Source organism: Crocodylus porosus, unplaced genomic scaffold, assembly GCF_001723895.1.
Source record: "Crocodylus porosus isolate Cpor-Errol unplaced genomic scaffold, CroPor_comp1, whole genome shotgun sequence".
NCBI lineage: Eukaryota > Metazoa > Chordata > Crocodylia > Crocodylidae > Crocodylus > Crocodylus porosus.
The window spans coordinates 13991913-14015959 of record NW_017728947.1 but is presented as its reverse complement, the minus strand read 5'-3'; the positions used below and the strand labels follow the sequence as shown (position 1 = coordinate 14015959).

General features: G+C 42.0%; 1 protein-coding gene across 1 annotated transcript; it reads left to right on the top strand.

The window, feature by feature from the left end:
- Positions 1 to 349: 349 nt before the first annotated feature.
- TMEM9B (TMEM9 domain family member B) lies at positions 350 to 18317 on the top strand. The gene is made up of 5 exons (XM_019551925.1): positions 350 to 533; positions 4481 to 4572; positions 10484 to 10592; positions 11317 to 11451; positions 16592 to 18317. The coding sequence occupies exons 1-5, from the start codon at positions 447 to 449 to the stop codon at positions 16745 to 16747; spliced, it is 579 nt and encodes a 192-aa protein (XP_019407470.1). The 5' UTR covers positions 350 to 446; the 3' UTR covers positions 16748 to 18317.
- The last annotated feature ends 5730 nt before the right edge of the window (positions 18318 to 24047 follow it).

The window sequence follows — 24047 nt, the reverse complement described above, 5'->3', positions numbered from 1 at the left end:
AGCGGTAGACACACAAAGGACACTTATGCCACGATAGGTGGGTTTTTACTGGTGTATGTGTGTGTGTTCTGGCGGCGGGGCGTGTTTTGTGTGTGTGCGCGCGTGTGCGGGTTTTCATTGGGGTGTATGTTTTTACTGTTTTCTGCGGCTGTGACTGAGGTGTGACGAGTAACGCGTGTAGCCCGGCTCCACGACGTCAGGGCGTGACGTGCGGCCGGCGGTCTCGCACTGAGAGGCCTCGGGCAGGCTGCCCGGAACGCTGAGGCTGAGACGCCCGGAACCTTCGGACGCCGCCGCGCGGGGGAGAGCCCTTTCCAGAGAGGACTCGGCCTCGTCACGTGACGCGCGGGCGACGGAAGGCGGAAGTGATGGTGCCAGAGCAGCCATCGGGAGCTAGGGGGCTGTTGTCGCGGCTCCGCCGGTAATAAAGGACCGGGCGGATACGGATGCGGGAATCGATGATGGCGGCACGCGCCGGGCTGTGCTCGCTGCTGGCGCTGGCGGCGCTCGCGGGGCTTGGGGCGGCCACGAAGGTGAGCCCAGTGGTGACCCCCCCGAGCCCTTGCGCGCGTGCGCGTGTGAAACCTGGTGGCAGGGGCTCTTCGCTCTCCGCAGGCGGGGAGCGGGCAACCGCAGTCCGGGAGCCGCGCGCGCTGGGGGGGAGGGGCGGGGTCAGGTGTGGGGGGTGCAGGACCTTTGCTGCCAGGTCTTAGGAGGCAGCTCCCCCATCTTTTCCTTAGCCACAGCCCCCCCACACACATGGACACACATACATGCTTACACATACACATACCTGAGTACGTGTGCACACATACATAAATGTACATACACGTATGTGCGCACATGCACATGCATGTGTGCACCGGCTTCTGTGGACCAAAGCCAGTTTACTTGCGTTGTGCAAGGACATATGCAAAGCAGCATATAAGTCGACCCACACACCTTATGTGCTCCCCCACCTCTCTTCCTTTTTTGCTTCTGTCGCTGCCTGCTTGAGAGGCAGACTTGGCACTGACTGTCCCATTCTGGCATGCAACTCTCATGTCAGAGACCTGCTGCAGATAGCCCCAAAACTAGGGAGGGTCATGGGAAAATTGTGATGATTGCTTGAGCTTCCTGAGCCAATAGGCTCGGTATTGGTGGTCTTGGTCTTTGGCAGACAAACACATGTTTGTTTGTTTGTTTTTTAAATTCTTTTCTGTGTCAAAAGGGTGAAGTGAGCTCTGTTTTTTGTTTGTCAGCCACACTGTTTTGTGACTTCTGTCAGAGAAATGGGATGTTGGTAGATGTCATGTGAATAAGGTAGATGTTGGTAGATGTGTCTCTCTTCTTGTCCCTGCTTATTTTTCAGCTATAAAATGTGAATATTAGGGCTCTGACATTACTAACTGGGATGGCATCATAGATTTCATAGATTTTCAGGGTTGGAAGGGACCTCAGCAGATCACTGAGTCTGCCCCCCTGCCCTGGGCAGGAAAGAGTGCTGGGGTCAGATGATCTCAGCCAGGTGCTTGTCCAGTCTCTTCTTAAAGACCCCCAAGGTAGGGGAGAGTGCCAGCTCCTTTGGACGCCCATTCCAGGCTCTGGTAACCCTTATCAGGAAGAACTTCTTCTAATGTCTAACCTGAATTTGCTCTCTGTCAGTGTGTGGCTGGTGTTCCTAGTTACTCCAAGGGGTGCCTTGGTAAACAGAGTATCTCCTGTTTCTTGCTGCCTGTCCCCCTGACAGATTTGTAAACAGCCACCAAATCTCCTCTCAGCCTTCTCTTATGGATGCCAAAGAGATCTATATCCCTCAACCTCTCCTGATAAGACCTATCCTGCAGGCCCCTAACCATATGAGCGGTTCTCCTCTGGACTCTCAAGCTTTTCCACATCCCTCCTGAAGTGTGGTACCCAAAACTGGATGCAGTACTCCACCTGTGGTTTTACCAGTGCTGCATAGAGGGGAAGTATTACCTCCCTAGATGCACTTATTAATGCATGATAGACTGTGGTTAGCTCTATTGATTATTTTATCAGATTGCTGACTCATGTTCATCTTTAAAGCAACTATGACTCCGAGATCCCTTTCTGCTGTTGTGCTGCATAGAAAATCCTCCCCCAATCTGTATGCGTATTGGTGATTCCTTCTTTTCCAACTTGTCCAAATTCTCCTGAATCCATTCCCTGATCTCCAGTGTGTCTGCTTTGCCCCATGATTTAGTGTCATCTGTGAATTTGGACAGTGTGTTTGCTATGCCCTTGTCCAAATCACTGATGAAGATGTTGAACGGCATTGGCCTGAGGACCAAGCCCTGTAGGACACCATTGCCCGCACCATTCCAGGTTGATACCAACACATCCATTACCACTCTCTGGGTGCATCCCATCAACCAATTTGCCACCTACCTGACTGTGTAATCATCTGAGTCACAGCCACTCAGTTTTTTTTAATGAGAATGGGATGTGATATCAATCAAAGGCTATTTTAAATCCATGTATATGACATCTACCTTGACTCCTGCATCTAAGCAGTTTGTGACCTGGTTGTACAAAGAAACAAGGTTTGTCGGGCAGGATCTACCTGATGTGAATCCATGCTGATTGCCCTTCAGCATTACCTTCCTGCTGGACTCACACAAATATATTCCTTAATCATTTTTTCAAAGGTTTTCTAAGGATAGAGGTGAGACTAACTGGTCTATATTTACCCAAATCCTTCTTCGTCCTCTTTTTGAAAATAGGGACCACACTGGCCCTTTTCCAGTCCGCTGGGACCTGCCCTGAGCAGCATGAGTGCTCATTGAGCATCTGTCAGGTATGGGAGGGCAATCAGGCACATGTCTGTCAAGAAAGCTTTTTGCTGCAGAGCTTCTGTACTGCTGTATTTTCAGAATGAAAAAGGGGAGCAGGGACCTCCAATGTGTGTCCTCTTTTGCCATGTCTCTGTCTTGTTGCCCAAATTTGACAGTGTCCTGGGTGTGAGCACCTTAATCTCTCTGTGGTTTCATTCTGGTCTCTTCTGGCTTCTGATGTTTCATTGCTCTAGATTTGTTTTGATTTTCTTTTTATCTGATTAAAATATGAGTTGGTGCTGTGCTGTTGACTGCTGTCTTGTAGCAGATGAACACTCAAGACATAAATCTCTTTGCTGTCTTTTAATGAGTGTGAATGCTCTTTTATGAGCTGACAGCAAGCACTTCCTGCTTTATTCAGGGATCTTGATACACAGCATTTTCCTTTAATATTAATTAGACCTTGGACTTTCCTGCAGCAAGGTATAAACATACAAAATGATTGTTGTCCTCAGCAGGTGAGTGAGCCAGACCGGTCCCTGGTGGTTTTTCTAATGAGCTACAGCCACTTCAGCTTGCTCTTACCTTTACTGACCAAGCCAGTGTTGAATTCAAGCTAGATATTTCTCATCCTTGTCTTTATAAACAGCCTCCTGTGCTACACTTCATTGAAAGCTTACTTGAATCAAGTGGGCTAAGTTTCACCATTGGCTCTTGCTGTCACTTCCTCAAAGTAGTTAATCTGATTTGTGATTAAGCCAGCCTCTGAAGGATTTATAAACCTATTGCTGGTCTCTCCAAAAACCTACCACATTCCTGGACTTAGGAAAAGGGAAGAATCGTTTCCTTATTATAGGCTTCCATAACTCCCTTCCCATTTGAATACAACTCCTCCCAGTCCAAAAGAAACTAAAAAACTTTTAAGTGCAATTTCCAGTGCATATCTGTGTACTGTTCATTCTGTTGTACTTTCCTTTCTTCAGTGCTTTCCTTGCATATACTTGGACTCTGTTACTTTCTTTTCCTTTTGGTTTGCTTCTCCGTCTTTCTCTTCCTTTTATGTCAGATTCCAGTTGGCTGCCCTTGACTTTGGTCTTTTTGTCCTCTTACCCCCCAGTTGAATTAAAACAAGAGGGTCATGTGCTACAGTGCTTTCCCTAATGGTTTCTTGTAAAAATCTGTCTCTGCCCAGGAAGCACAGTAAGTAATCGGTGAGGAAAGACTTGTCCACCAGGGTACTGTTACCAGACTCCCTTGTTGACTGTTTCCTCATCCAGCCTTTTTATGCTGTTCACTGTCCAACTCTGCATCATCTTCAATGTGTGATGACAGCTGTACAGAGAATTCAGCTGCACCATGCTAAAAACCTCTTTAAAAAAACCATGCTATAGAAAATTGAGAATATTTAAAGCAATGCATTTTTTTTCCAAAGAAATCATTGTCACGTGAGTAAGTTCCTGCTATATTACTTTGATCTGTAAAGTTCCGGCAATTGAGTGCTCTCCTTTAGAACAGCTACTACTTTCTCTGACACTTGTGGGGAAGAGGGGGAGCAGCGATTATGATGATGTAGATACTTTACAAATTGTTGAAGTACATGTATAATGTATATTGTAGCTGCTAAATTTTTGTTGTTTTGTTTTTCTGTTAAGGGCTTTGATGGTTGACAATACTTTTTTTTGCTAAGCTTGTTTATTTTTTAGGATTCAGAGGATGTCCGATGTAAGTGCATATGTCCTCCTTACAAAGACAGTCGTGGCAATATTTACAACAGAAATGTTACACAGAAAGACTGGTAAGTTTGTGGGGAATTATAAAGGTTTATAAGGTTATGTTTCATTTGGCTTTGTCACCTTTCCAAGATGACATGCATGAGAGATGGTTATCTCTTTTGTAATTGTATGAAGAGAACTGTAGCATTGGGCAAGGCCTCAAGCCATTCTCTCTGCTCTTTTTTTTTTTGTGGGGGTAGAGAGGGGGATGGATTAGGGGTAGGGGTGCATTGATAGAGATTTTTGCGGCCCATACCGATAGCCGATTATTAAGGAGGTATATCGGCTGATACCGATCTGATTTCTGCTTACAGCCCGGTAGCTTGGTGAGCTGCCTCCAGCTGGTCAGTCTGATGTTGGGGGGGGGAAGGGAGGGGGGGGGGCAGATGAAGGCTCTTGCAGTGAGGGAGTCATGGGGCTGGAGCTGGGGCAGAGGGAAGCGCTGCCCAGCCAGGGTGGGGTGGGCATGGGATGGAGCTGCAACTCATTCGGGGGGTGGGGGTGGGTTTGGTTCCTCTGGCTGCACAGCACTCATCTGGGAGCCACTGTACCACCGGCTCATCTGGCACTTGCCTGCTTGTCCTGCTGCTCCCACCACTTGTCTGGGAGGGTGTGGTTGGGGGGGCATATGCCCCTGGATCTGTGCAGGGCGGGCTGGAGCCGGAGCTGTGCCAAGCTCTTCCTGGTGGGGTGGGGCTGCCCTGGGAAGGGGCTATGGCAAATTTGTAGTTTTCTCTTTGAAATCTCTGGGTTTGTCTTGTAAATAATGTATAGGTGTTTTCCCACATAACAGTGCTAATATTGTGCAACCCCCCCATAGCGTTCTTAAAAGTGTCTCCCTGGTTGAGAATCACTGGAATGGATTGTAATTATTTGGTTTTGAGAAGGATTCCTCAGTTAGTGAGTGTCCTGCTGTGTCAAATTCCTGATCAACTGTTTTTTAATGGAGTTTGGCTAGAGAGTGCGTTCGTGTGCATTAAAGTTGGGAATGTTGGTGTATATTTAGCCTTCTGTTCAGCAATAAAACTTGCTTGTAGATGCAGAACAGTATGATATACAGCATCCATTTAGTATTAGTTCAGTTACTTATGTGACACAGAGGAACTAGATCAATTTTTAGCATCTCTAAATTATTCACCACATAATGGCTGCTTACAACTGGTTTATTTGCTCGCAAAGTCTGATGTTAATGTTTAATATGGTGAGCATCTTGAGTATAATAATGAGCCTACAATTCAGGAGTCTTGTTAGTTCTTTCACTGAGATTATTTTTGGTGCTTCAGACACTGGAACTAATCACGCAGGAGCTTGTATGTATAAGCTGAGGAAGCAGGAACCTTACTAAAAGTGTTTGCCATGTGGTGAATTTGGGTCCATAGCTATTGTGGACCATTTCAGCTCTGACTGAATAATGCATTAAACTGCATGTCTGGTACAAAGGGTAACTATTGCTGAGCCACTCTGTAATATGAACCACAGTGTGATTGGGCTTGACAGTCTTGTAAGAGGGGAGAAAACAGAAAGAGCTACCGTTGTAGCTTTTAACTTTAAGATGGGGGAACTAGAAAGAAGTTAGAAGTGGCACCAAAGAAGGTTAAAAACTTGCAACCAGCATGGAAGCTGATTAAGAGCACCATATTGAAGACACAAAGTAACTGCCTATTACAAATAATTTTTTTTAAAGAAGGAGGGAGGAATGTAGATCACATGGTCAAATGACACTAAGAAAAGGAAAAAAAATACTCATTTAAAAAGTGAAAGTCAAATCTAGCAGGTCAAATGTAAAAGTGCAATAATACAAGCTAAAAAAGAATTTGAGGAGGAATTTACTAGAGACATAAAGCATAACAAGAAAAAAGTTTTAAAGTATGTTAGAAGCAGAAGGTTGCTTGGGAATCAGTTTAGGCCACTGGATGATGAGGTTGTAAAAAGAGTACTAAAAGAGGGCAAGGCTATTATTGAGGACCTCAGTGAGTGCTTTGCATCATTCTTTATTCTTGTTAAGGAGATTTCCTTATTGGAACCAATCCTTCTAGAGCACGTCAATAGAACTGATCCAAAAAAACATTTTTTTGCACGTGGTTAAATGAGAATTGCTGGGGAGAAATCAGCATGGCTTTTCAAAAGGGAGATCATGTCTCATCAGCCTATTAGAATCTTTTGAGGATGTCAACCAGAATGTGGATCAGAGTGATATAGTGTATCTGGACTTCAAAAAGCCTTTGACAGTGTCTTGCATCAAAGGCTCAATGGAATTTGGGTTGCCACGAGATTAGTGCTGTGGATCAGAATTTGATGTAAGGATAGAAAAGAAGGAGTAGGTATAAAGGGTCAGTTTTTAAAATAGAAACAAGTAAACAGTGGGGTGCCCTGAGTATCTGTGTTGGGATCCATGTTTTTTAATATATTCCTAAACAATGTGGGGAGGAGGGTTGGTAGTAATGTGACCAAGTTTACAAATGACACAAAATTATTCAGAGTAATAAAGAGCAATGCAGTCTGCAAAGAACTACAGGAGTATCTTGCAAAACTGAATTAATGGGCAACAAAATTGCAGATCAAATGTCATGTTGATAAGTGGGAAGTGATGCATATGGAAAAAATAATCCAAAATATACATACACAGGGATAGGTTCTACATATTAATTGTTATCACACAGGAAGATTTCTTGGAGTCATTTTAGACAGTTTGCCAAAAACATAAGTTCAGTGTTCAGCAGCAGTCAAAAAGACGAATTAAAATGTTAGAGATTATTAAAAAGAGAATTGTAAGCAATACAATGGTATGGTAAAGGCTTACAAAAATATTCAGTGCTGCAGTAAAATAGGGATTTACCTGTCATGCTACTAGAACTAGAGTACATGAAATGAAACTATTAGGGAGTGGGCTTAAAACCAACAAAAGGAAGTTCTTTTTCACACAGCATATAATAAACTTGTGGAACACATTGCCACACATGTAAAGGCTGATGGTTCTAATCTAGCAGTAGGTATTGAATTACCGTAGCAAGATGCAGCCTCTGAATCAGAAGTTCCTAAACCTCTGAATGTGGGAAGCTGCAACAGGAGTGGAACAGGACCAGGAAAATTCTGGACATACCCTGTTTACCCTCTCCCTCGTTATCCTCTCTGTCACAGACAGGATACTGGTCTACATGGACCTATGGTCAGACCCAGTAAATGGCAGTTCTTGCGTTCTCATGAGACTGAGTAGAAGTGTTTTAGTATGTGCTGATGATTAGCGGAGCCAACTTCCCTGATGCTCTGCTACCTAAATGAGTTTAAGATGTACATTCATAGTTTCTGTCTGCTCATCTCCCTTGCATACAAAGGAATGTCCCTTAATCTGTTAATTCCCATTATTTCAAGCAATGATTTGCAACATTCAAATTTCTGGTCAGGTTCTCTTGAGAGTGATGCTCTTTCTTTCATAGTTTTTATTTTGTTTCAACAGACCAAACACGTTCTAAGGTCCTTGCATATTGTTAATGAGGATAAAATAGGACCTCTTAGGAATTTAAATAAAAATGTGGGTCTGTTAAGACAAATATATTTATCAAAACCCTTGTATGCTAATGCTCATTCATAGCTTTTACAGGTGTCCTCATTGGAGACTTAGATACACTAACAGTGTACTAAATTGAGCAAGAACAGTCTAAGATTTGCTGTCATTGCTATTTGATGTATTTATAAGACAGTCAAGTGGAAGCAACATCATATTCTGCTCATGTGAGCATACACTGTTGATGACTTACTTTGAGTTGACTTGGAATTTGAATATTCCAGTTAGTAACACAGGAGAACTTCCAAATAAAAGTATAATCTCCTTTCTCTTCTGAACAGAACTCAGAATTTTTTAACTTAATTAGATTTTTTTTCCACAGGCTTTTAAAGGAAAATACAAATGAGGTGCAAGGGGTTGGTGAGGTTGTAGCTGGTCACATGGTTTCCAGGCATAATAATCCAGCTCCTGCTGGATCTTCTTAACTGAGTGGTGCTTCCACAACAGCTCTATTAGTATCTTAATAACCTGCCTGTGGCTATCCTGTTACTGGGACACCTGGGGTGGAAAGTGGCCCCAGCAGTAAACAAGTGCTTGTATACCAAAAGGAAGCCATCAGTTAGAGGTATAAACAAGCAGAGTGTGAGTCAGCAAAAGACCCAGGATTGCACAATGCTTTGGCAGGGAGCAGCTGTCTCATGATGATTGGTGTCTGAGGTTGGAATTTTATAAAGACAAGGGCTCATATGCCAAAAACACAGTTAAAGATCTTATCTTGCATTGCTTAATTTCAACTCAATAATGCTTGCACATATTTGTTTTTCTACTTTGTCTGTTGGAGAAAACTGACTATATTCCCAAACAGCCACCTTTTGTGTTGCTTAAAAAAACTAAGGAGTGGGGTAGGAGCAAGCACACTAGCTTCACACTCGCTCTGGTACATGTGTAAAACTCATTTGCAAGAATAGTTGTTATCATGTACCAAAGGGAGATAGATCTTCCTTCAGGCACTGGAAGATGACCTAGGTTGGAGTTTCCCAACTTCTGCAGGGGCTGCATACCATGCTGCTGGTGTGCTGTATTCCTGGGTTCCCTTGAATCCCCAGCTGTGAACTCCTTCAGCCCTGGGGGGTGCCCTGCTCTCAGGGGTAGGAAGCAGAAGCAGGAGGAAGATCTCAGAGGCTCTAGCAACAGCCAGAGTGCCATGTGGGAAAGATGCCCTGACTAGGGCCTGCATTTAAACCCCTTGGGGACCAGATGGGGGCTATCAGTTAGCCCTGACTTAGATGGAGGCGGGGATGCAAAATTGAATGCTGAAGAATATAGGGAAAAAAGAGGACAGTAGCAGGAATAGTTGCCACTTATCTCCATGACTATGTTAGATGAAGACTCTCTTTCCAGCCCTTGTTGTTCTGATTAGTTTTAAGGGGGGGTGGGGAGCAAATTTATACTCTTTATTATAGCCCTGATTATACCAAGTGTTGAATACTCTGCTGTGCACAAATAAACTAAATGAGCCATAACACTATTAATTATTGATAACAATAGGGCAGGGCTGCACTTGAGCTTTCATTACTTATTACATAACGCACACATGATTGATGTAAATGTCTCATGCCCCCTTTGGTTCTGTACTACACAGAAAGCTAGAGGAGACTGCGGATTGGGGGAAGGAGTGCTTATCTCATCTTTTTATTTAAAGGGAGATCCCACTGGGATCATTAAAAGTAGCCAGCATGCTACTGGGCACAGGGGCAAAATAACTTTGGGGATGGAGTAAGGTGGAAGAAAAACTTGGCTCACAGGAATTTATTAGACCAAGTTTTGTTGCTAATTTAAACATATGTTCCCAGTACAGGGTGTAGCAGGATGATATGGAAGGGAGAAAAAATGGGAGTGGGAAGAGTTTCTGTAAGGCTGGATTAAAAGCATGCTTCAGTGCAGGGCTCTACTCTTAAATTGTGGCCTCATAATTTGTACTTCTCAGCATTGGCATAGAATAGGGGAAGCCAACCGGCAACACAAATGCCATAGGTAACCTCCTTATTTGACAAGATTAGGGAGGGAACAGGCATCCCAGCAGGAGCTTGGGCAGAGAGCAGAGTAGGGAACAAAAGACAGCAGCAGATCATATAGTGGAAGGGCATCTGAGTGGCATTTGGGGAGGGTACCAGGCCCCTACTGGCCTAAAATATGTTTAATTAGTTCTAGTAAAAACTTGCGAGCAAGCTAGATGGTGAAGTAAACTTGTTGAAAAGTGGCTCTGTTAAATCTTGGATTTTATAACCCAGGAAAGTTGGGCTTAACCAAAGATTGGCCCTTCTTGCCTGCAGTTATGGAGCCTGCACATTGTGAACAGTAGAAACTGTCCAACTGTCCAAAGACTTGGGTAAAATCAGCCAACTGACTATAAGCAATTTGTTTGTCTCCAGTGACTGTCTTCATGTGGTTAACCCTATGCCAGTCCTAGGACCTGATGTGGAAGCATATTGCCTACGTTGTGAATGCAAATATGAAGAGAGAAGCACATACACTATTAAGGTAACAATATAATTTCCCTGCTACATATTCAAGCCTTTCATCCACCCATAAAACAGAGCTGACAAAATACAAATTCAAGTACTGTAAAGCTTGAAAATATCTCCCTTTCTAAACATCTTGTTCATAATAATTGAACATAAAGTGAGCAGTAGTAATACCACATGGCAACTAAACCTTGGTTTAGGGGATACACTTGACTTTTTAGTTTCAGAATTTCATCTAATATTTGCTAGAAGCTTTTGCATTTTGAAGCATTCTGATGTCTTAAGTGTGTGACTATTTAGAATTTGCCTTGTTACATTTTTTATGGTTTTCAGTCTCCATTGATGTTTTTGTGCAAGTCTTAGATAAGTAGGGAATGAAGACAAATTGGTGTGGCTATAGTAGGAACCTCTGATTTTTGTCAGCCAGTCCACTGCACAACCTGGATGTTGTTATTCTTTGTGGTAGGATTCTTTCCAGCAGCTACCAGTCTTGCTTGCAGCAAAGAGTTGAAATCTCAGCAAAGATCATTAAGAAGAGGAAATCCTGCCCTAAACCAAACTTTCTTTTGTTTGTCATTAGTTAGTAATTAGTTAGTAATTAATGTGCGTGTTTGTGGCCAAAGTTAATAAGCTTAAAGCAGTTCTGTCTCTTTGCTTTTGTTGTCTGTTGCGTTGAAAGCATTATGTGGAGTATATTTCCAACACTACCATAAACTCTGCTTACATTTTACAACATGCAGGTTACAATCATACTCTATTTATCCATCTTGGGGCTGCTTCTGCTATATATGGTGTACCTTACCTTGGTAGAACCTATCCTAAAGAGACGTCTCTTTGGACATTCACAGCTTATACAAAGTGATGAAGACATTGGGGTAAGTTTATCTTGTTTGAATGCTGTTGAATATTTTGTGGCAGGCTGTACGTGAGAAAATATGGAATGTAATTGCCGTGGCTCCCAGACCTGAAGCAATTAACGCTGTCACTGCTTGCTCGCTCACTGCCTCATTCCCCTCTCCACCCCCCCCTCCCCCCATCTTCCATCCCAACACACACGCACAATTTCTGGAGTCATAAGGATCCCTTTACTTCGCATATAATGGACCCTCCCCAATTTCTCCCAGCTGGTTTTGGGGAGAAAGGTGTAGGTTATGTGCAAGGAAGTACTGAGTGATGAGAGAGCTTTTTCCTCTGGGGGAGGGACCACCTTTTTGCAAGGAGGCATGACAATCTCCAGATTTGCAGGAGGTTGTAATGGCCTCTGTAGAGCCTTTTGTTTTTGGGCGTTAAGATCAGGAGCTGGAGTTTCCTCACTGTTACCTCAGTCCAAATTTTGGGGAAGAAAGGGATGAATAAGTAGGAATTAAAATGTGTCCTTTTAAACGTTGATGCCTTCAGTCCTGGTGGTGGTTGCTGCACACTAGGTGGTCTTGTGCAGTGGAAAAGGAAAAGTCTTAAGAGTACAGACATGAATGAAATGGTCTTCCCTGGATATACCAACAGATGTTAGTGGAGATACTAAAAGATGAAATGCTTGACAATGAAGTACTGTCATGAGGTAGCCTAGGAGATTACATAAGAAATAATTTTCCTTAGCATTTTAATTAGCTACATGCATGGTGAGAATAGATTCCTGTAGATCAGGATACATTTTTCTCAAGAGTTCTGTTTGAATAAAGGACATAGACTGTAGATAACCAGTGGGAGCAGTAGTGTCCCCAGTGTTTGTCCCAGTATTTTAATTCTTAATGTAGATAAGAATACATAGATGAGACAAGTTAGATGACATTGCAAGCACAGTCAGCTTTGTAAATGTGATGGTCCATATGCTATGAAGAGATGTCTGAGCAGAGAACATGGATATGCTAATCTGGGGTAACCTTGATGGAAGGAGAGGAGAAAATCAGTATTGTGCCCTTTTTGATCAAAGCATTTAAGTTTCTCAGTCTGTGCTGATAAGAAATTAAAATTCATGAAATATCTAAAAGCATAGAGTCTAGAAAATAAACTCATATTCTTGCTATATTCAGCCACACCACATTGGTAGTAGATATTAAAATATATTTTAAGTGTAGTGTATCTTTAGTAAGTTAGAACCGCTCCCTGCCCCCCGCCCCCCCCAAAAAAACCCTCAATCCTATAAGGAGGTATATTTTAGTTTTGCTTTATTCAAATCTGCCAGCAGCCTAGAACACTGTAGTTTCTAGTTTTAATGTGGTTTTAAATGACGATTTAATCTGTACCCTCATTTAAAAGTGCTCGTTATAGCCTATATGTGGTCCTTAAGAATATTGTCCTTAGTGCTTTCAGAGTAAGTAGTTGACTAATGATACAGCAAAGCTAAAGAGTTTCACACTGATGTTGGAGAACCCAAATTTGCTTTGTTTATGGTAAAACAAGAGGCTGTCTTTGTTTACACACTCTGTTTAAAAGTCCTGTTTCTAGAGGTGCACTGATGCATCAGTCCATATTGTATCGGCACCAATTAAAAGGAACATTGACATTATTGGCAGTCAGCTTTTTTTTGGCTGATGTGGCTGATTTAAATGCCACATGCATGCTCAGCCACAGTATGCACGCAGCCAGGCAGCTTGGAGAGCAGCATCCAGCTGGTAAGTCTTTTGGGGGGAAGGTGGGGCATGAGGAGGGGCAGATCAAGGCCCTGCAATGTGAGAGGGAGTGGGGCAGGGGCAGATGCTGCCCAGCTGGGGCAGGGTATGGGATGGAGCTGTGATTGGCATGTATGGGGGGATAGAAGGGGCTGGCTCCTGTCACTTTGCCTGGGGGGAGGCATGGGGGCCATGTGCCTCCCAGATCTGTGTGTGAGCTGAGAGCAGGTTGCCACTTGGGGCTGGGGGTAGTGCCAGGCTCTTCCCAGTGGCGGGGCTTGGCTGGTGCTGTGCTCCTGGGTGGGTGGTGGTGGTGCTAGGATGAGGGATACGGGGTGGGCTACAGCCACTTCAAAACTCACCATAGCCTCCCTGACCCCACCTCCCCTCTCAGCGCCACTGCTGCACAGCCCCGGCCCAACCCCTCCTCTAGGAAGAGCCTGGCGCTGCTCCCAGCCCGCAGCTGCAGCCTGCCCTCAACCCGCACATAGATTTGGGGAGCATGTGTCGTCCCCCCCCACCAACGCCTCCCCCAGGAGAGAGCTGCCGTGCCTCGCTGCACCCCCTGGATGAACTGCTTAAGCTGCATCCCACACCATGCCCTGCCCCAGCTGGGCAGCACCTACCCTAGCCCCATTCCCCTCCCTCACTGCAGGGCCTTAATCTGCACCCCCCATTCCCCCCAATAGACTTACCAGCCAGACACTGCTCTCCAAGCTTCTGGGTTGCATATTGGCAATCATATTGGTATCGGCCAATACAGCTTCTCAATAAACGGCCTTTCAGTATCAGCCCAAATCATTATCAGTGCACCTCTAAAATGTTAGTGTCATTTTTAACTGCTTTACATTCCCAGCTTGTCTGCTCTGAGGAATCATATTTGAGGAAATTTGCTCTGTATCTTTATATGCAGGGTTGGTCAGATTTACTTCTATTGTGCTTACCAGACTGTTCTGAACACTTAGAATTGTTATCCTGGGCAATTTGAGAAAATCTTGCCCACCAACCATTATGATGGAAAGTAACTGTTTTTATGCTTCGGAGATTATATTTCCATTGTGGAAATGTAACTTCAGTATATTCAATAAATATTTTCCTGGATAGTGTCTGTAATGGTACATACAGTACATCTTCACTGCACATCTACAGTATATTTACACTGCCCAGTTAGCCTAGTTGATTGGCATGTGTCTGAGCAACTAAGCTAACCTAGCTTGCATTCATCTCCCACCCCAACAAAGTTCCATCTGTGTTACTGTGTCATCACTATCTCTGCTTTTACCCATGCATGTATGAGGCATGTCCGATGGTTCTTTTTGCAGAGATTTTGTTGATATCTTCACCACAAAGTTGGTGTATTCCAACCTGAATAAAACTGGAACCCACACTCTAATGTATGCCATAGCACTGTGAAGCTAGCGTGGGTTTAATGGTCTTTCAAATCTGGATAGAAGGTTTAGAGGCAGGGTGGAAAAGAGCTTGGATTCTCTATGCACTAAAGATAACCTCTGATCCTTCCTGTCTTCATCTGTGGAGCAAAAACTCTCCCACAAGTTCATTGCTCTGAGTGCTGCAGCATCCTCTCAGACCACAAAAGTGCTTCTGTCTGTTCACATAGCTGTTGCAAAGATAATTTTCCTACCTCCTCACTTAGACCACGTCATGGCTTTCATCCTATCCATTCACTGGCTGCTCGTTTTTATCACGTCAAATACAATCTGCTTATCTTTATTCTCAAGGTCCTTCGCAGCATATCGTGTTCCTTACCAGTTATGGCTCATATGGTGAGAGATGGTTCCTGTCTCTGTGTTGTCATTGAGCCCAGTCTTTTCTGTGCCCTGACATCAAACTCTTAAACAAGCACTTCCTTGCCTTCTCTAATGCTGCCCCTCTTAGTGGGAGGAGCTCCCTGTAGTTTTTTTCAAAGTAATTTGCACTATGCTATTTCATATCCTTCTTTTAGGTCCCTGTTAAAAGTGCAATAGGATCTGACCAGCAGTCACAGTAATCGCCCCTCCTGTCATGCTGCATATGCATGGCACAAGATGCAGTTGTTGGGACTGCAATCAAATCCTAATCATGCTGTGGTGCCCCTAAGGCTAGGAGCCCTAATCAACTAACTGGGCACAGTAGTCAGCTGATCAGCCTGGCCACATGTGCAATTCAAGGCATGACGGGAATCAGCTCCAAAGTTGCTTTGCATATTTTATGTAATAACTTTGTGCCTTATTCTCTGTTTTATTGTACCATTATTTGCACGAGTGTGGCTGGGTTACTACTTAAGATGTGATTAACTGCATTGTCTAAATTTTATGGTGCACTCCTATTAATGTATTATCACTTTACTTGGATTACAAACTCCTTGAAATAGGTATCATCTAGTTCTGTATTTGTACAGTACTCTAGGATGGAACAGGGTCCTTGCCCGTATCGTGGGGATTCCTGGGTAGTACTGCAGTATAATCCATGACAGCCCATTTAAGGAGGATCCTCCTTAAATAGGCCATTGTGACTGAGTTCCTTTATACAGCACATGTCACTAATACCCACCACTTTTGAAATGTGGGTTTTGGCAAAAGGAAGTCAACGCATAGAAATGCAAAAAGCGCAGAAACAAATCGGTAGTGTTTATCCTAATATGTCATTTATGTAATCTTTTCAAATGTCATTATATCTCCCTGGGATTTATTTATTGGAAAAAAATACAGCTTTGCAGGTACTGTTAAAAAAACGGGTAGAGGAAACAGTAAATAAACGCTGAGTTGTTGTTGAGGTTTTTGTCATTAAAACAGCTGTATTTACCCTCTGTTTTTTAGACAGCTGAGCACAATGGAGTTGGTTTAGTAAATATCAAAGGGTGCTGGTTTTTACTTAGCATCATTGTGTGAACATCTCAAACTGCTTTACAGTAACCAGTTGAAAGCTGGTGGCATACTGACATGGGCTCCTCCATTTTCCATTTTTAAATTGAAGTCCACTCATGAAAACTGATGGGAGAATCCCTGTATCTTGGTCACCCAGGCTTCTGATTCAGATTGCTCCTAAAATAAATGTAATGCTTAGCACATGGTACTAAGACATACTCTCTTGCTCACAGAAGGCCTGGTTCTTCTTCCATGGGACTTGGTGGCTAAGCTTCCACTGACAGCCATGGTGTAAAATCAGACCCCATATTACCATTATGTGTTGCATGAGTTGCTGCTGGTATGAGACCTCCCCTTAAAGAACATGCACACTAAATTTGGCTCCTCTGAGCAAAACTCATAGCAGTTAATTTCTGTAAAGCGCTGAAGTTCCTATCTTTTTTTAAAGGTTGTAAAGCCTAGCGTGTCTTCCTTTTGTCCAGGATAATGTATTTACACGGTTAAAATCACAGAAATGTAAATGTTACTTTCTGCAACTTTAGGATCATCAACCTTTTGCCAACGCTCATGCTGTGCTGGCTCGTTCTCGGAGTCGTGCCAACGTGTTGAACAAAGTGGAGTATGCTCAGCAGCGTTGGAAGTTGCAAGTCCAAGAGCAACGGAAATCTGTCTTTGATCGCCATGTTGTGTTGAGTTAACTGATGTCAAGTTGAGTTAACTGATGACTAGAAGAAAGCAAAATGGACTAATGGAACTATCTGACTTATGTCTTCCTGCTCCTACCACTTCTGAAAGGTTCTTTAACTGGTTTGTTATTGTTGGCAAAAAAGCATTTGAACCTTTTGCAAGAATGTACCAGAGTGGAAGCTATTAAAAAATAAACACTTGTAATTAGCCCAAAGCTAATAATTCTTTGTTTTCAGATGGCTTTTGCTAACAGAACTAAAAAAACAAAATCAAAGGTATCTTTGGATGTAACTCTGATACTTTATTTATCATTATGACTTTAAGATGGTTTTTAAATATATATTTCTCACTTCTGCTTCTGTGATTTTAGAAGTAACAGGGAATATACTTGGTCACAAGAGATTGGTTACAACTCGCTAATCACTTTACACAGACTTTTGTAAATATACTTGGGGTTTTGCCTGGCTACTTAGAGCTGTGTATTAGGAACCTAAATCTTGTGATGTAGTTTTCATTTTTAAGATTAGTGGGTGGTATTCATAACTTGATTTGTGCATTGATTCTTTGAGGAAGCTTAAATGGACAGTGACTGTTGATGAGCTGCAGACTTAAAGTACTGTGATGTAGATAAATTCTAATGCAGTGCACATTAAGCCAGTTTGGCATTTTACTCTCTTGATTTGATCGTTTAATATGTTGTGTATGGTATCTTACAAAAAAATCTTTTCCCGTCTCTTCATGAGTAAAGTCTCAGGAGTTAGTATATGATAAAGTATTTATTTTACAACAACCACAAGGAAAAAACCCTTTTGCATTTGTCTCCAGTGATGGCCTAATGCACATACCTTTAACTAGCGCCTGTCATCTTGGGACTAGCTGTACTTTTTTTTAACTGTGGTTCTGTACTCATCCCTCTAAGAGGTGTATACAGGTTATTAACTTTCATATATCTCTTTGGAATGTAACAATTAAAAATGATTGTGCTGATTTTTGAAAAGCCTACTTGCTGTTGCTGTATTTCATAATTTCTTGGATGGCAAGAAGGGAGAAATACTTTACATTTTTTTTTTTAAACATTTTGCCAGGTACATCAGATTACAGATTATATGTATTAATGTTCAGTGTTTCAATTGGGGAAAGCATAACTAAGGACTGGCAGTTGAGTACAGATTACTTCTAACTGAATTCATATCCAGTGTTGGTAGTAGTACCTGCGCAAGTTATTCCCATTTTGATGGGAAGGCTTGTCACTGCTCTGTGTGCAGTAAAAGCTAAAATAAGTTAGCTACAGTCCAACTTCCAGTAGGAAAAATAGCAAAATATCCATGCTTAGTTCTGCTGGGTGCTCTTGTTTGCGCTTAGAGCAGCAGAACACAGGAGAACAAACCCCTGTTGCATCCCTGAATCCAGGTGCAGATGGATATTGCAGCTGAGCCACAACCATCCTTGCACTGCCTTAGTCCTTGATCTGTACAGAACTTCACTCGCTTCTCAGTACAGTCACTGCACCCATTTCACGAAATCCAGAACTCTTTCAGTACCAGTAGGGTTATCATGTGTGCTTTTACCTGTAGTAAAAAATAAATAAATAAAGATCACTTGCTAGTAGAAGATTGAGAGCCAGTGAGCCAGCAGAGTGAGAAACCAAGCTTTAGTTACTATTGCTCTTCTCAGCATCCAAACTCGTGACTCCCAAATCAACAGGGGCAACAATGCCCTCATCCTCCATAGAGGAAATATAATGTTGCAGTTCTTTGCTTCACGGTCGTTTGTTCTGTACCATTTCAGATGGCTGCCCTACCAGCAGCCTTACTCCTTACATGTCTTCTCGGAAGAAGCCTTGAAGGGAGGGAAATGGTGGTCCTTACAACAAAGGTCTTGAAATGTTTTGAATTCCACATATACTAGCCTTCTTTCTGATGTAAAAGTAGCAGCAAGCAAGTCTATGTTCTAAATCTTGGATGGGTCTTCCCAGGAAGAAAAAGTGCAACTCTTTCAGCATTGCAGATTCACAGTCAGTAATTTTAGGTTGTGCTTGAAAATGATTAAGAAAATGAGCTGATCAATAGGAAATCCAGTTAGTCCTAAATAAAAATGCTCATTTTAATGCAGATGAAAATGGAGATTTCTCAAATGAGTTAACTTAATATACATTGGATTTGAGTTAGAATGTGTTTTAATACTGGATACAAACTTCAGAAACTCTGGGCAGCTTTAATATGTAGCAGAGTCCCACTTTTAAAAGCTATGGTTACTGATAAGACGGCTGCAGAATGTGTGTTGCTATTGCCTTGTGCCCTGTCAATGTCTTCCTTGGTCCAGCACACCCAGGCTCTGCATCTCATGGAAATTCCCATACAGAAAACGTGGGCCTTTCTCACTCCTGAAGTGATGCAAATGGAGCAGAGAAGGTTTAGAGTCTGACCCAGTGCAGAGATCCTGGAAATAGCAAACCCAAGAGACCACTGAAGATTGCTTAAAACAAAACTGATCTTGTGACACTACCATAAAATCAATTTAGCTGAAAATACCAGTTTCATGTACCCCTTATTCAAATGTATTGATTTGTGTATTTAATGAAAACATGAAGGTCTAGATATTTTTTATGCTGATTTATGTAGTGAGAGATAAACTTTAATTAAATGAAAAGACATTCATTACAGCAAATTGCTGCAGCATATGGATGAGAGATATAAATAAAACATCTTCCTGATTACTTTTTAAGGTAGTTCAATTGTATCTAATATATCTAAACTTTCTAGCCTATCATTCTAAGATTTGTTGCCATCATAGTTACAGTGTGGGTGGTAAAAGCTAAACCAGAAAAGAGCAGATCTAACTGTAAGCTACTTTGCATATTGTCGGTTGACTATAAATTACACCAGTCTTTTGACTCAACTCAGCAGTATTAGAGGTACATCATTCAGGTAAGAAACATCAAGAAGTACATATGGAAAATTACATACTGCTATGGCTGGCTAAATGTCAACTGACTAATGTAAATGATTTCTCAAGACTATTTAATGTGTGTGAGAGGCACTAGGTAGTTAAGAGTACTTTAATCAATTCTCTTCTTTAATCTATTTTTTATTAAAAGCGTAAGCTGCTACTTGTGTATAAGAATTAAAATGCTATTTTTGAAACTTATAACGCAAAACAGATATTTTACAGGCATATTCAGCTGCCTCAAAATTGGAAACTCTATTTCTATGGATTGTTTTGGAGTTTTTACTCCATTCATCTCAGAACAGGTGAGTCTTTCGTAGCAGACAAGAAACGCTGAATTGCTTCTGATTTTATGTTTTGGTTTGGATGTGAACCTGGCATATAATGTGTTGTATAATGTAATTGTGTAGCAAAAGTATTAAGTGCCATCTAACCAATGCTGTAAGTACCTGATAATATCTTTGTTGGCTTTTACAGTGCAGATACAGTTACTGGCATTTGTATTTTAGTGGAACATAAACCAATGAAAACTTCCTATCTTTTCCCCCCCCAGTATTAACAAAGGAAGCAATCGTCGCTTGTCTGCTGTTTTGAATTTACAGTACATACGCATGTTCAACTTGGATCTTTTCCCACATGTAGTGAGGCAACTTATTCTGTAATTTAACATGCATTTGTGTTCAGCGTTTGCCTTTGCTAACACCTGGCATACTAAAGCATCTGTTCTAGAAATTGCTTTCCCTTTATATAACGTAGCATGCTAAAATAGATTCTCAACTCAGTGAAAAATGTGAAGCTCTAGGTAGTAAAATTCACTGTATCAGATGATATAGAACACAAATCTATTTTGATAAATATAACTTTATGCACAGGGAAAATAGGCCCAAACAAGCGACCATACAATTCCTTCCCTTCTCAATGGAGCGGGTATGAAGGTATTAGAGAAGCTTCAAGTCATGGTGAAGAAGTTGGATTAATGGCAAAATTCTTCCATCAGATACTGAACTATTCCTCTGTGAATACTGAATGTTTGGTGTTCTTGTATTTCTTAATAGGTGGTGATACTGGGCATTTCCACTACTGTTAGGAAAGTCTTCTGTAGTCTTTCCTTTTAGGACGGCATGATGTAACCTGATTTTAAGAGTGGCACGTAGATGTGGAAGTGGATGGTATTCTGGCTGGACTCTGCATCAACAAAGATTGTGTAAACAAAGAATCGCTGTAAACAGATCCTGGTAAAATACTGTCTGCTTTAAACTTTTTAAATGTGGCTTTCAGTTAGAAAAATAATCAGTGCTGGAATGCTGAGATTAAAGGACTCCTGACATACCTTGATAACCTTGTACAGTATAGCTTCCTATTGATGGTGCTTTTACAATCTCTTTTTAATCTTCTGAGTGTGATTTGAGCAGTTAAAACCCAATCCAGAGTAGTTCATCTGTGGTACTTATAGTTAGGCCTCTTGTAGAGAGAAGGTGGAAGTATCCTCCATTTATGGAGCACCATGAATTGGAAAGAGATTACCAAGAATATGCTTATCTCTGCAATGCTCTAATATTCATTCACTCCAGCTGCAGAAACCTCTCTTCCTAATACAGTACTTCATTACTGGGGGTATATGATCTGGACATTTTTTGTCATTTTAACATGAAGCTAAGCTGACTCTCAGATCATTGCAAGTCAGTGGGAGCAAATGGTTCAAAACAAATGTGGGTCCCTCCAAGAAATGCATTTATCTCAGAACCAGCGTAGCACTTCACAGACACAAGATTGAGGACGCCACACAAGAAATTTTCAAACCAGTTAAAACAAAGAGGTGGTAGGATAACAGAGCAAGCTGTCAAGCTTTCAGTGGACATTTATGTTCAGTGGGGGTGCTAGTTACTTGAGCTGTAATGTAAATGGTTTTGGGGGAAGTGGGGGGTGTGCAGGGGACTGGATAGGATGTTGTTTAACATGCCAGATTTGTTTATATAACATCAGCAATGAGTACTAATTTCTGTCCATTTCAGCCTGAGCTGGGATCGGTTTGTGACGCTTTGTTTCCACGTGCCAATTAAATTGGAGCTCAAGAAGCAGCTTGACTGCTGTTCCGTTTAGGAAGGTGTACAGAGTTGTGTTGTCTTTACTTAGCACTTTTTGGTAAGTTTCTCTAGCATGAGCTGGTTCCTGGGCCTAGCAAAGACCTATGGTCTAATGGTGCATCCATTGTGACAGTCTCTCATATCATTCTACAGTAGCATAAATTCATTTTAAAGTCTTTCCTAGAACATTTTACTGATGGCAGGTAACCCTTAAACTTGAGGTATGACTTAATTAATATGTAGTTATACATTTCCAGGTTCAATGCAACCCCCCCTGGATAGTAAAAACTACTGTAACTTCATGGACAAATTACCCATCTATGGTGACTCCCATCATGTGCCATTGCCCAGGCCTTTTGGTGGGGATCCCTTCATCACATTTCACGTGTACCCTGAGACTCCTCCCCAAGTTGCTTGCTCTGAAGATTTGTCACTACTTCCTTTTGCATCTGAGCAGTTAATCTCCGAGAATTTCTACAGTGATCCCTGCAGCTTCCCTTGTCAAGTTCCCCATGTCAATCAGGGCAGAGGAGAGTACTCATATGGACCAGCTTTCATCAGAAAAAGGAATGAGAGGGAAAGGCAGCGGGTTAAGTGTGTCAATGAAGGATACGCCAAGCTCAGACATCACCTGCCTGAGGAATACTTAGAAAAACGGCTCAGCAAGGTAGAAACACTTCGGGCTGCAATAAAATACATTAGTCATCTACAGTCTGTTCTATACAGCGATCCTCTGGTGATGGAGAAGAATAGCCAGGCACCGAGCCAAGGCAATTGTCAGACAGATCCAGTTTTGAGGTCTATTTGAAGTCCTCCGACCAAATAAAAAACCTCTCAAATTTGAAAGCTTTAATAACCATTGTATTATTAGTAACACACATTTCTGGGAAACCGGTTCATTTTATGTGCTGCCCAAAGCACCCATCAGTACTAGTCAGCTTAAAAATTAAAATTAGCCTATTGTGACTATACTAAAAAGAGGAGATGTGTTAATGGGCAAGAAAATTGTATCTGAACTGCCTTAAGTCCTGGAAATTAGGAAAAAATGTTAATTGGAGACCAAGAGTACAATAGATGTTTGTCATTCTTTCAGAGAAAATTAACTCTCTTTGCTGTCTCAGCTTGCAGGTTCTAAATAAAATAACATTTTCACTGATGAGCTGCTGTTCATTTTCAGGGATAAAATGGGTTGACCCTGCGCGCACACTTCCCTGGGGGAGCTTTTCTCTAACTGCCAGTCTCTTCCACAGAATACACGACTTTTTGTAAAGTTCCTTGGAGTGTTCTTAGCAGGCCCTAATACATTTTCATTTAAGTGCACTTACCTGGGCTTGGGGGAATGCTACATTTTTGGATATGGGCCTCTCCTTTTATTAAGCAATATTTAGTGTGTGAAACCTGAAGCTCTTCCTTTGGGTTTAAACCCCATTTCTCATGGTCAGGCTTCAAATGTGAGAGCCAAATATTGTCATTCATCCATGTTCTGTGTGATTTTAGTTGACAAGCAGCTATGTTGAAAGTAAATAAAATAAGAATAAAACAACTCATTGGGGGAGGGGAGAGGGTAGAATGTGGCCTGGAATAAGTACACGTGGTGAGCTTTAAGTCCTCAGCAGTTCCACTATGAATAAGGTATTCTTCTTTCCCCTCCCCCCCCACCCCCCAACTTTTTTTTTGTACACCATAGCTATATGCCATTAGACAATGTATGGTTTCACCTTGCACATATGACAGCAAGGTGATCTTTCTAGCAAGAGCCTAATTGCATGAGAGTGTTCAGAAGCATGTAGCCCATGGTTTGTTCTGAACTTTGTCTCTGGAGACAAAAGGTGCACTACTATTACAGGTGTATTTTGTTGTTGAATATCAGTCAATCTTTCCACTTATCATGGGGAGAGCTATTGCAACCTGGGTGCTGAGGAAAACGGGAAGAAGACCAAACAACATTAGTGCCTCAAACAGTATTCCAGACGTGCCTTTTCTGTAAACACTCTGCAGAAATGCAATGAAGTGGCTGTCCAAATGATATCCCACTGTTTGTTGAAGAGAAGGCACATCTAGAAGCTGGAGCAGAGCTTGACAGGGTGATTCCTAAAAGGCATATTCCTGACTGATCTTGAGCAAGTTAAGTAATCTCAGTTTTACTCATCTAGATATGGCAGAGGCAGTCTAATCACCAATGGTTTTGTCTGATTTAAAAATATCCCCAATTTTTGGTTAAAAAAGTAACCCTATATCCACTTTTTTCAGTGATTTAAATGAAACACCAATATATAAATAG